The sequence below is a fragment of the Nomia melanderi genome, chromosome 14, assembly GCF_051020985.1.
Source record: "Nomia melanderi isolate GNS246 chromosome 14, iyNomMela1, whole genome shotgun sequence".
Lineage (NCBI taxonomy): Eukaryota > Metazoa > Arthropoda > Insecta > Hymenoptera > Halictidae > Nomia > Nomia melanderi.
Window position 1 is genome coordinate 10,701,211 of NC_135012.1, and position 12,409 is coordinate 10,713,619.

Sequence of the window (12,409 nt, forward strand, 5' to 3'; positions counted from 1 at the left end):
GAGGATTTTATTCGAAGGAGATTAAAATTGAAAATTCGAGGAGCGAGCTTACCATCCGGCGCGAGTTGTTTGATGCGTGTGTTCGTTATTCAGTATTTTTACTGATAGCAATGTTACTGATGGCAATGAGTTGAATTATTACATAAACTTCTCAGTGACTTTGTTTATACTACCGATCGGCTGCAGGAAACAATAAGATTAGTGAAACTGAACACATGACACCGTAGTGGTTAACAGCATTGTCGTAGAAATTAATTATTAAACTGTAGAGGTTATTTATAATATCGTAGAGGTTAACTAAAGGTTGATTAGTAACATAGTTGTTATTCGGTGCATGCAAGCTAATACATAATTAAACTCAGTTTCCTCACAAATGGAGTTTCATTTGAGAAAAATGCATTATCGTACTATAATCTTAATGTCATAGAACATCGTTGTCTCATGGATTATAGAAACTTCGTTTTTCAAGATACCAACTACGATCTTACATGTATTTGGTATCTTAAACATTTTATACATTTACACGGATTAATTTATAATCCTACGTTCAGGACATTTTTATTTCTCTGCCCTATGCTGTTCAAACAGTTCCAAGATAAGACAGATATAAATTATTCATTCATCGACCTCCGAACAAAGTTTGTTGCTTACAATAAACTCGTGGAAACAGTTTTCTAATCTTGCGGATTTGTGGAAATTTTGTCCACGGAATAGTTTACTTAGAGAATTTTTCTTTATCGATTAAGAATCACGATCCTGCGGTGGAACGTTTACTCTGAGCAGGCGGAAAAAGTCGCATAATGCTTAATCAAGTGGAAAGGGTGTTTGGAAGATAAGTGTAGTTGAATTCTTTGGCCAGGAAGTTGTGAGGGGGCATCGATTTGTGAGGCCGTGCGTTATCGTTTGAATATGATCGAAATTTTTGATCACTATAATCTCTTCCACGCTGATCCCATTTCGTGAATTTATGGCTATCGACGACAGATGCGGGACTTTAACTTTCGTACCCGATTTTTTTAATTGGATTGGATCTTCACTGTTAAAATGTCACAGTGGCGGAGAAATTAACACAATGTAAAGATAAATGAAATTGAAAAATTTTAATCAGCGTTTGCAGATAATAACGCGACAGTGCACATTGTTTGCATTTATATCATTTATAGCATCAAATTGAAAAAAATTGAATGGACGTTAACGAAGCGATGAAACTGAATATCACTTTCCACTGTTCTTTTCATTTTTTGAGCGATTTTGTCTGGGAACTTTTTGAACAGAGAAGCTTGGACTTTTATGAATTGCTTGAATATATTCTCAGAATTCGTAAACATTTAATCTGAAAGTGGGAATCATCGAGACATCGACAACCTTCATCGATAAACTGAAAGAAGAGGTGAAGATTATATTATCTTTCAAGCATCGATACTTTGAGAGCGTGATACATAAAAAGTGCAATTACAAGAATTAGAAGCATTGAATACAGAATACAATGAGGAGAATAAAATCTCTCTCGAACTTTCAAGACGATTCATTTTAAACGTTGGTGAAATGGAAGAAATAAGAGAAAAGTGAAAAAAAAATTAGAAATATAATCAGAAACTTGGAGTATCAACGAATTCAAAGCACGAAAGGAGCAACGAAGATGAAGATATTTAAGAGACATTGGAAATACGGCATCCATAAATAACTTGTCCAACTTTGGCATAGCTAAGGTACAATAAATTTCAACTATAAAAAGGAACAAGGTCGATAGTCACTGAAATTTCCACGAAAACCGACCACACGTCTCAATCAAATATAAGAAAACTAGGAGATCGACAATACGAAAGCCATAGGCATACAATAAATCGCCAGTTACTCGGTAGTACCATGGATAAATCCATATGCAGTTAAGAACGCGTTCTAATTCCAAGGATTCTAATGAGCAAGGAACCACTTGCGTTCAATTAAAATCTGGCACTATTATTCCTCCGCTCCATGAAGCTAGTAACACAGAAAGGAGCGTTAAACACACCCGACCGTATTTATATTACAATCCAATCAAAAGTCTCGTTCGCGCTTGCTCTCCGCGCAATATAATTCTGCAATTCACCTTACAAATCTGCCGCGTCACGAGCAAAACAATTTTCTCTAAAGAAATTTAATCGAACCAATAAACCAAAGAAAATCCTTCAGCCGTCTATAATAGTTCTACCCGCAAACTTCCGACAAACTGAAACACCAAGCACGAGCACACGAGAAAAAATAAATCATGGGTCAAAGGGTGGATAAATCCTCCCTGAATATAGAATCACCGAAGAATCCTTGAAACTTCGAAGTCCCGCCCGCGCACGGTGCCGAACCGAAGGAAATAAAAGAACCGTCGGAATTAGCATCGGCGAAAATTACGGTCAACCGTTCGTCCATTGTCGGTCGGTTAACAAAGGACCGTGAACCAGCGGCGCGACGGCATCCCCATACCTATTACCGCCGGACGGTTAGCAAGAAACTCCCGCGCTTTTTCGCTCGAGTCAGCGGAAAGACGGAAAAAACCAGAGAACTCCCTAGGCCGACCGGAGGGGCAATCCCACCGCGAAAAATGTTCGACCGGGAGAACCTGTCATGAACGAGCGCAGGGCAGACCCGGTGCCGTGGGGTGCGGGCGGGACGAAGAGGAGAGGAGAAAAAGACGAGAGCACGGGTTGAAAAAGAGAGGGGAAACGCGGAAGACGAGGAACGCTCGGAAAGAGGGACGACGGGGGAGCGAAGGAGGGAATCGTGAAAATCGCGATTTCGCGGGCGAAAGTACGGGCCTGCCGGCGTATTGATTGTCGGTTGGTGGAGAGAGTCAGCGCGCCTGTGCTCCGACGTTTCACGCAGGGACCGAGAGAGGAAGCGCGCCAGTAACGAAGAGAGGAAACGGCGAGGGCGCGCACGGAGGGCGGAGAGAAAGATCGGCCGGAGAGGGGTGGACGCGGAACGGGTACAGAGAGGGAACGGAAAGAGGGAGAGACACCCTCATTCCCGTGGTCCTGGCAGCGAGTCGGTTTCGAGTCCAGTCTTCCCCTAGGCACTCGACAGGCCGGTACCTGTTTCTCGAAGCGACACACGCGCTGTCGCCCTCGCAGCACACACACACCTACACGTACACTCGAATCCATGTGAACCGCGTACGAAGAGACTGAGAGGCACACACACACACATACACACACGTACACACGTACACGACACGACGTATATATATATATATAAAATATATATGAGTCCGCCACTGGCACATCTCTATGATCTCTCGTACGGTATATAGAAAGCGAAAAGATACATGTATATACGTACGAAGACGAAACTCGCGCGGATGAAGATATAGGTGGCGGAGACACGTACGCGGCCGGACACGAACAAATCCACACCCACGCACAGGCACCCACATGTCTACTCACACTGTGTACACGCGTACGCGAGAGAGCGAGCCGCACACACGCAACGAGTGGTCATCTTCGTCGTTCGACTCCTTCGTCCCCGCGTCGTCGATACCAGTCGCGTGTCACAGTCACGGAAGGAAACGAATCGGGCCGGGCTGTGCTCCGTGAGAGGCGAGGATCAACAAAACAAAACAAGTCCGAGTTAGCTTTCGTGGACCGCCTAGCCTGCCCGAGTGGAAGAGATTAATCCTGGAGAGGAAGGGACTCTGGCGAGGGAAAGGTACTTCCTGGACGACGGTTCTTCATGGTCTTCCACGCTCCGGTTGTTCGACCGTGCCGCGGGTCGCTTGAATCGAGATCGACGAAGTGCGGATGCTAGATCCATCGAAGGCCACGGCGTTAGGGGATCCTTGTGGTCTGTCGGGTGAACAGTGATCCGATCGAGTGCGACGATCGAGGGGACGTGCGATCAGGCTGGCGGCAACATTGTTGACAACCTACCGACCTGCTGGCATGACAGAGAGGAGACCCAAGCCCCGTTGCTGCACCGCTGTCCGATAGGTTCCGCTAACCGGTTCGCCTTCGGCAGGCTTCATCCCGAGAGTTCAGCACGCGAGCGGAATTAACCGGCGGAAAGTCGGCCCGATCGGTCTCGCGTTCCCGCTCTCTCCGGCTGTTTCTCTCTTTCTCTCGTTTCCCGCGGGTCGTGGAACCCCCTCGATAGGACGACGACGAACTTTTAAGTCCCGTTCGTTGCACCGATCCGTCTCGGAGACGGAGCCTGTGGCCGGCGGCCTGGACACGCCGCGATCCTCATCCGGGCACAGGATACACCGGTCGTCTATTTTTGTTCTGAACCTGAACCGATTCGACGGGCCGGATCACGGTTCGATCGCTTGACCGGCAGCCAAGGAATTGCATTTTAATCTGAGGGGACAGGAGCACACTTGTTAAGCGACAGAGATCACCAGACAGAGAGGATATAAATATTTCTATATTAAGAGGCACACATATCTATCTTAACGATGTTGACGATTCATAGTATATTTTGATCATTGCGTTGGCGGAGTTGTTTGACGGCGGGAGGATCTCCCGTGTGCGTGCGTGAGAGAGTGAGAGAGAGAGAAAGAGAGAGAGAGAGAGAAAAATTACGAAGAGCGGAGGGAGAGAAGGAGGGAGGAGGAAGAGGATTCACCGAAGGGTGCAATTGACAAATCTCGACTGGCACAATAATATTGAAGTTTTAATAGTAATATAGACAGAGAGAGAGAAATATATGTATATATATATATATATATTTAAAAGAATATATATTCGTAGATATATCGAGATTAATTATTGATAGTAGAGAGGAGAGGTACGGAGAAGACGAAAAGGTTGTTGTTTGAGTCGATTATCGCTCGATTGTCAATATGCCCGCCGCATTCTATCGACGAGAGAGAGACATGTACGACTGTGGCATGATTCCCGACCATCAGGTATGTTTAACGATAGTATCAAGCCTCGCCTTTTATCTTTCATCCTGCAATCTTCCCGGCGAACCATTTCCATTGGCAAGTCTCCGCCGGTTGAAACCGATTTCTTTGCCGCGAGAGATTGGAACGAACGAACCGTATTGTATTTCGACTTTGTTACCGCCGACTCGAGGATACACGCTCCGTGGCTCATAATTATTCAGTGACTCGTAATTATTCGAACGACTTTAAACGTCCGGAAGTTGGAATGTTTGCGGGCGAAAAGTGAAACCATTCGAGACGGCGAGCTCGGAAAATTGATTGCGATTTAATGGCGCTCGGTTGAACGATTTGGGTATTAATTCTTATGTAGACGTCTGTTAACACGTGACGGATGACTATTTTGGATTTTGCTTGTAGCTTTGGAAAATACGAATTTGTATGATCTTTAATTTTAGGTGAGTAATATGTTACTTGGAGGTATTTAATGTAAAAGAAACAGATGGTTACTAAACACATTGGAATGGACAAATATTTAATGTGAAAGAAACAGACGGTTAATAAATGTAAATTACCATGCAAATGTCTGGCTGTAGTGTGTTAATATGATCACTGTTTGCTCTGAATGTCGCGTGAAGTATCTTTCAATATTTATTTACTGAATTTTATTAAAGCTTTTGCTGGTATATTATATTTCTTTCTCGTAAGAAAGTTAGTCTTCATTCTTCACTACTAAGTTCATTTTATATATGTCTGAGAGAATTCTAATGCACTAAAGTGCTATCATTGTACACTAAAGAATGTTACCTATTCTGATAAAAGTTATTTACGACGACAATAACACGAAACAGTTATGCTCATGATCCGAAAGCGGAGTAAACTGTAAAATCTCTGTCGTTCGAAGAATTACGATCGCGTCGAATAATTATGTTTGCTACGCGACGATGAAAATATCAGATTGCGGAACTAATCTGGCTTCATTATTAAGAAATGAAATTCTGGACAGATGGAAGACGCAATAACGGATATTTTACGTAAAACGTTTGATTGTAAATTTGAACCATAATAGCATAAATGCACGAATATTATAAATTATTTGTACGAATTATTCAATATATCTGATTAACGTATAGGAATGTGAAATTAAGATTTAACTGGCTGAATATATTGATTGTCTTCCTTAGAAATTACTCGACATTTGCAACTTTAATGATTCGAAATTCAATTATGAATGAAGATCTGCAATGTCCCTTGATGAGCTGATATAACGATACGAACTTAATGAGTGAATTTATATAATCTATATACTAAAACTGATTAAGAAGAAATAACTTGAGTTTCCGTTCATACAATTTTACAACTTTTTGTACAAAATTTAACAGGAATTTGTACAAATTTTCCATTAATATATTATTTTCAAATACACCCGCTACTATCGAGGCTAAAAACATTTATTTCAATGGGAAGAATCGTAAGTTTTGAAATAACTGTTGAAAGCAGAAGCTCTGCTACCGTTTTTGGTGACGGTAATTCAAGAAACGATCGATGAATATTATTGTTCACGAGCATCCAACATGTATCGCATGAATTATGTAAAAGAAACTCGTTATTGCCCCTCACGGCTCGTATAATTTGAAAGAGAAAAAGATTAATAATACTCCTCCAACCGTTTAATGAATTCATCAGCGACGAGTGCTCAATTTAAAATGTTATTATTCGAAGGTAATTCCACATGAAAAACTGAGTCGGATCGGAATAAAGCTTTTCACAGAGTGTTTCGCGTTCAAGTAATCGACTTTGAGAATCCATCGGGTACGCGTGCACTCGAGAACCATTTAGCTCTTGTCTGTCCATTGTTGATTGTACCCACTAGTGCCAATGGTTATAAACATTGACACAGATACGTATTGTTTGTTTTTCCCAACGATTTGATAACAACAAATAATTACGAAGCGGCCTGACCAATAGAAAGCAAATAATAGCACACCGTCATCGCTGTTTACTGAAAGTAGGAAGAGAGCTCGATGTTTACACATTGATACCGGCCACCATAAAGAAATATCTGTTACCAAATTGTCATGTGTTTGTATTTTCTAATTTCTATTTATGCGGGGAAAATAACCTTTCCAACTTTTGCCACCTATTTGGTAGCTTGTTCCATGTATATTAACTAAAATATTTCTAAGGATTCCGTATCTTCTTTTTCATAGTAAATTAATTAGTCAAAATTTTATATTGCTCTCTGTATATATTTGAATAAGTTTTTGATTCGGGATTTTAATATTTTCTCTTTTAAGTGTATAAGGAATATAAAATCTCGTGGAAAAATCTGACAGATTTGTTGTAATTTCTTTTTAATAATTAAGAAGATTGATGACTATAATAAACAAAATTATGATTATAATGAAAATGGCGATAGTGAAAAATAAAATAGTTATTAAAAGAAGTAAAGATCTTGTATAAATATTAATATTCTGTCACTATTAAATACAAAATTACTTGTGAATTGTTGTATAGAATAATTATTATGTTTTATGTTTAGTTTGTACGGTTAAAATGACACGCACATATAATGAACGTAATCATATATTCGGGTCGTTAGCATACTAATATATAAAATGATATTTTAAATCAAACTAAATTGAATTTAAAGAAACGTAAGAAAATATTTGGTTCATTGTGATATTTTAATGAAATGAGGGTACTTTAAGGTAATTTCAGGACATAACGAATTAAAACTACGTTGTTACTAATCCCTTGCTTTATTATATTGAATCTGGCTCGTGGTAAAGACTTTCAATGGAATTTCGTAAATGATTGCCGCATTATGCTTGAATATTTTAGTTATAACATTAAAATGAAATATTCAAAGTGTTTCGCGATGAAGATTTCAAATTGAAAATTTCATTAATATAAATATTCAGGTATAACATATTCAAGTTATTACAAATAATTACAGTAGAGATCGGCAAAATAGTTAACCATTAGAATAATATTGAATATCTAGTCTGCTTCGACACAGGAGCAAGAAAGGTTAACCTTTCAGATCGGTGCCATAGTGACGTTTAACATTTGTTTTCAAAGTCGGTGTCGCCAATATGGCAGCATTATTTTTCTCCTGAGAACAATGTTACTTTACAATCGGGAGGTATTGTATTTATTCTCTGCAATATTTATATTCAACAAAATACATTAACTCCAAAAAATGACCTGCACCCTTCAATATCCACATATTTATTATAAATTACTTACAGAAAAGTAACTTTGAAAATGTATATTTGTTTCGACTAATTGGTACCATCAGAAAAACGTGCCGATTGTAAAAAGTGAACAGGTCACAGATTAATCATTCTATTTTCCGATCATTCGAAACGGTATTTTCGACATTCGATCGCGTCCCGACTCCCGATAGTTCATTTATTTCCCAGCAAGCCACGCTCGCCGTTCGACGGTTAAGGCGCGAAGTTAATGCTTCTCCCTTTCTTTTTATGATACCAAGTATCCGCTGGAAATGTTTCTTGGAGGAACTAATAAGCCGACTTTAATGGGAGATTCGGTACGGGCGACCTCACCGGAGGGGTAAAACCCGTTGGGCTCCTCTTAAAGGAGAGTAGACGCAGACTGTCGGAGAAAGAGGTGGCTTCCTCCGTGGGGGATTTTCCCCAAAGGGCTCGAGGGTTGAATCAAGAGGGCGGCGGGCGAATCTATAACCCCCGGGACAATTCTTGAAGTAACGTTTCATCGAATCTTCGGCTCCAATCAATGATATACCCCGACGATGCGGGTAATCGCGAAATAATTTCGGATAAAGGACAAGGGAGAAGTCGTCGCGCTTGGCGTAATTAAGCTCATTCCTCCACGGTGCGCTTTGTCGGTTAATTAGCGATGGAGAATTGTTTTTTTCCCCGTGGGAACGAGGGGTCTCAACTTTTTAATTAATAAGTTGCCAACAACGGAGGAGTTGCACCGTTGTCGAAGTAATTGATATATATGCATGCTAATTAACACGGGGTCGGCTAATTACGGCTGGTTTTTTTGTTCGCTTGAAACTTTGCAAGGAAGATCAAGGGACGCGTTTAATAATAAATGTTCTAAACTGTTTCGGTATCAATGTTCGAATGTTTTAGTCGAGGAAAATGAAACACAGTGTATGGTACTTTTGTTATAGGTTAGTTCTGTGTCAGTAATGTTATAGCTTTTCATTTGTTATGTAATGTCCGCAAAGGTTACGGAAATTACGAAATTATAATGATTAATTGAGGTTCATTAGAAGCTACCGCTGAGGGTTATTGTGTGTCCCCTTGGTCAAAATCATAACCATTCTTCTTAATGAGGATTCTGTCGCGAGAAGCTAATTATCTGCTAAGGGAATGAAATATTGTGGACCCTGCGGCGCAATAAAGTAATCCCAAACGGGGAAATTCCATGATCCCCAAATCCGGTCGAGGTTTATAAATGAGGCAAAAACGGTAAACTGTTATTGCTTGCTGGGGCAAAAAATAACGAAGTGCCATTAACAACTTTAAAGAGCCTATTATTCATAAGGAAAAATGAACATTACTACTTTTTATACAAGTTACATGCATACAAGTTTAAATAATAATTTTAATTTTTCGGGTCTTGAAGGAAATTCAGAATACTATTACAATGACAATGTAATTTTAAACAAAATGTGCTTGGATTTGCTTTTAATTTAATCTAATCTAATTTACGTTACCGTTACGATCATCTATACCACACCCATAATGAGAGTAAATTTTTAACGTATACGTTAATATTATGTGCGCAGCAACAAAGTATTTACAATAAAAATAGCACTAAAGAAATATAAACGTGTGATATAAGCATTGGCCATAATTCAGGTCATAAAGATGAAAAGAAGATTTGGGTTACTTGGGTTAGAAATTATGACGAAGTGGATCGAAACCACCAATTTCATCTGAAAAATCATTCTATCATGAATGGCTGTCTGTGACACACGTAGAGAAATCCATTCTCCGTGTCGGTTTAAGAGCGAATTTCCTGAAGATCTCGCTTGTACATTTTAATTTCGAATTCTTCGAGCGTCACACCAATCAAAAGGTATCCTCGAGGCGTCGTTTTGCAGAAAATCCAGCCGACGTTTCATACTTATTTCGGGATGAGAAACCTCCTTTCATCGCATTTGCTTTTTTATCCATTCTTTTCATTGAATATGTCCGCCGGCGAAAGATGGATTATATGCTTAATAATTCTTGAAAAAAAAGTTGCCGAGCCCGTAACGCTCGTAGGATTTTTGACACTGAAATATTGGATAACGTCGTCGACTTTCGACCAACTTCGCGTTAACGTGCATATTTAATCGACGATCGATGAACGCGCTCTAGATATTGAAAATGATCATTCTCGTTGTGGACCTAACGAGCGAAAATATTTCCTGTTTGGATTAATAAACTCTTTGAGAGCGGCGCTTTTGAAATTCTCATTTCTGTACTCCGGTTTACAACAACCGTGATTCCATGTAACAATCCACTTTTCCCGTGGCCTATATCGAGGACTCGACGAGAATTTATCGAGGAAATGTTTTCACATGTCCGACGGTTCCAAAGCCATTTGCTTGTTTTAACTTGTTTCGCTGTGTTTGCGTGAATGTGTCTGGAATGCCGCATTTAAACTGAACGTCTTGACGTTAAAAACACAGGGTGTCCAGCGCCTAGACTCTACATAAAAGAATGGAATTATAAAATAAATTAGAATACAAAGAATAGAATTATAGAATAACATTTTTTGATATGTAATTTCGATTCCTCAAATATAAAAGTAATTCTTTATTCGTTTAACATATTTTGAACTGTTTTATTGCATTAAATATGGAGTATTCGAAGGCATTCAACGTTCATCCCTGTAAGACGTTAAACAATGAAAAAAGAGAATTATAATTGCAAATCACTTTTTCCTCTTAACTCACAATTTATAATAAAATAGAATGTTATGATTGTAAGAGTTGATTTCTCTAGAATTTATTTACATTACGTAATTTTTTTATAAATGGAAACATTTTATTCTCTTCAATTCAGATGATACAGATTTTACATATTAAATACAGTTTCTTAAATCAGAATTATTCTAAGTGAATCTATTACCCAGTATATAGTAATTGCAATAAAATGTTATAAAGTGATATTTAATATGACTGGATTACAGACAAGTCTGTTTAATTAATTTCTCAATGAAAATTCTTATTTGACACTGCCACTGTTTTAAACATTCCATTTTAATATTGCCACCATTTTAAACATTTCATTTTAATATTGCCACCATTTTAAACATTTCATTTCAATATTGCCACCATTTTAAACATTTCATTTCAATATTGCCACCATTTTAAACATTTCATTATAATATTGCCACCATCTTAAACATTTCATTTTAATATTGCCACCATTTTAAACATTTCATTTCAATATCGCCACCATTTTAACTATTTTATTTGAACACTGTTACTATTTTAAGTATTCGATTGCAACACTGTGACTATTTCAGCTCTTTTATTTCAACATCGCCCCTATTTTAACTATTCTATTTTGACGCTGCCACGTTGTTCGTATATAGGTGACACGATTCTTTGCACAGAATTAAAAATCCATTTCTATTCCGTTGCATTCGAAGTACCAAATTTCAATGGCACCTACGAAAAGCAAGAAGGTTAAGAGGGTTATCACGCCGGAAGCTCTTAACTCTTTCGTTCCTGTTTTGTTCGATAAATTGCTTTATGAGATTTTTATGACCGCATCTTCGACAGTCAGCTCGTAATACGTTGACTTCGGAATTCGGGTGACACAATTCTTTAAAGACATTTAAAGGTCACTTTACGCAGTGACATCGAACGAATCGAATTTTGTTGGGTCAATGAGATGCAAAAGGACTATGAAAGCAATCGCCGTGAAAAATCTCCGCTTTACAGTTTCATTAAACGAATTGCTTTAACTTTATAGCTTTCCGATGATTGCTGGTGCGACAGCGAACACGTCACTCGCGAATTACTGTACACAAATCTCCTACAAGTTTTCTCGTTCTCGTATCCATTAACTAATTACAATGTAAAGTCTCTTACGTTACAATCAGTTTAGAAAATGCCAAAATTATTCGAATTGAACTGCAAATCTTTATTTATAGAAAATTCAAAGTGCAAAATTTCATGGAATGGAATTGTAATCTCTACATTTTTCAATAACCCTTGCCCTATGGTTTATTTTACTCCTATAATCAATAAAACTTCTTCAGCAATTCATTGAAAAGAAGACTAACTTTATTCATATTCTATGTTTGTAATATAGTACTTAATAACAGAATAATATTTAATTAGAATTCACAAGAATCGAGTAACATTTACGTTCGTTAAATTCCATTTAAAATGTTTACCACGAGCCTCGCTCCAAGGCAAAGGATTAAGGAGAATTGTTTCCCATGCTAATTCTACCTTTCATATTCTCGTAAATTCGAATTTGCATAAAGATCCACAGTCTAAACCCGACTAATTCAAAGCTGTTCCGTGTTTAACCAGCGGAAAATTGCTTC

General features: G+C 38.6%; 1 protein-coding gene across 4 annotated transcripts in view; it reads left to right on the top strand.

Annotated features, from left to right (window-relative positions):
• Positions 1-12,409, top strand: part of alpha-Catr (alpha-catenin related) — a 117,485-nt gene that overhangs the window by 32,284 nt on the left and 72,792 nt on the right. Inside the window, exon 1 of one of the 4 annotated variants that reach the window (XM_031981267.2) lies at positions 3,051-4,876. The exons of the other annotated variants lie outside the window; for them this stretch is intronic. Within the exon in view, the coding sequence (XP_031837127.1) occupies positions 4,811-4,876 (66 nt within the window). The 5' untranslated portion in view covers positions 3,051-4,810. Of the gene's footprint in view, positions 1-3,050; positions 4,877-12,409 lie in introns of those variants that run through there. 4 annotated transcript variants of the gene reach the window in all.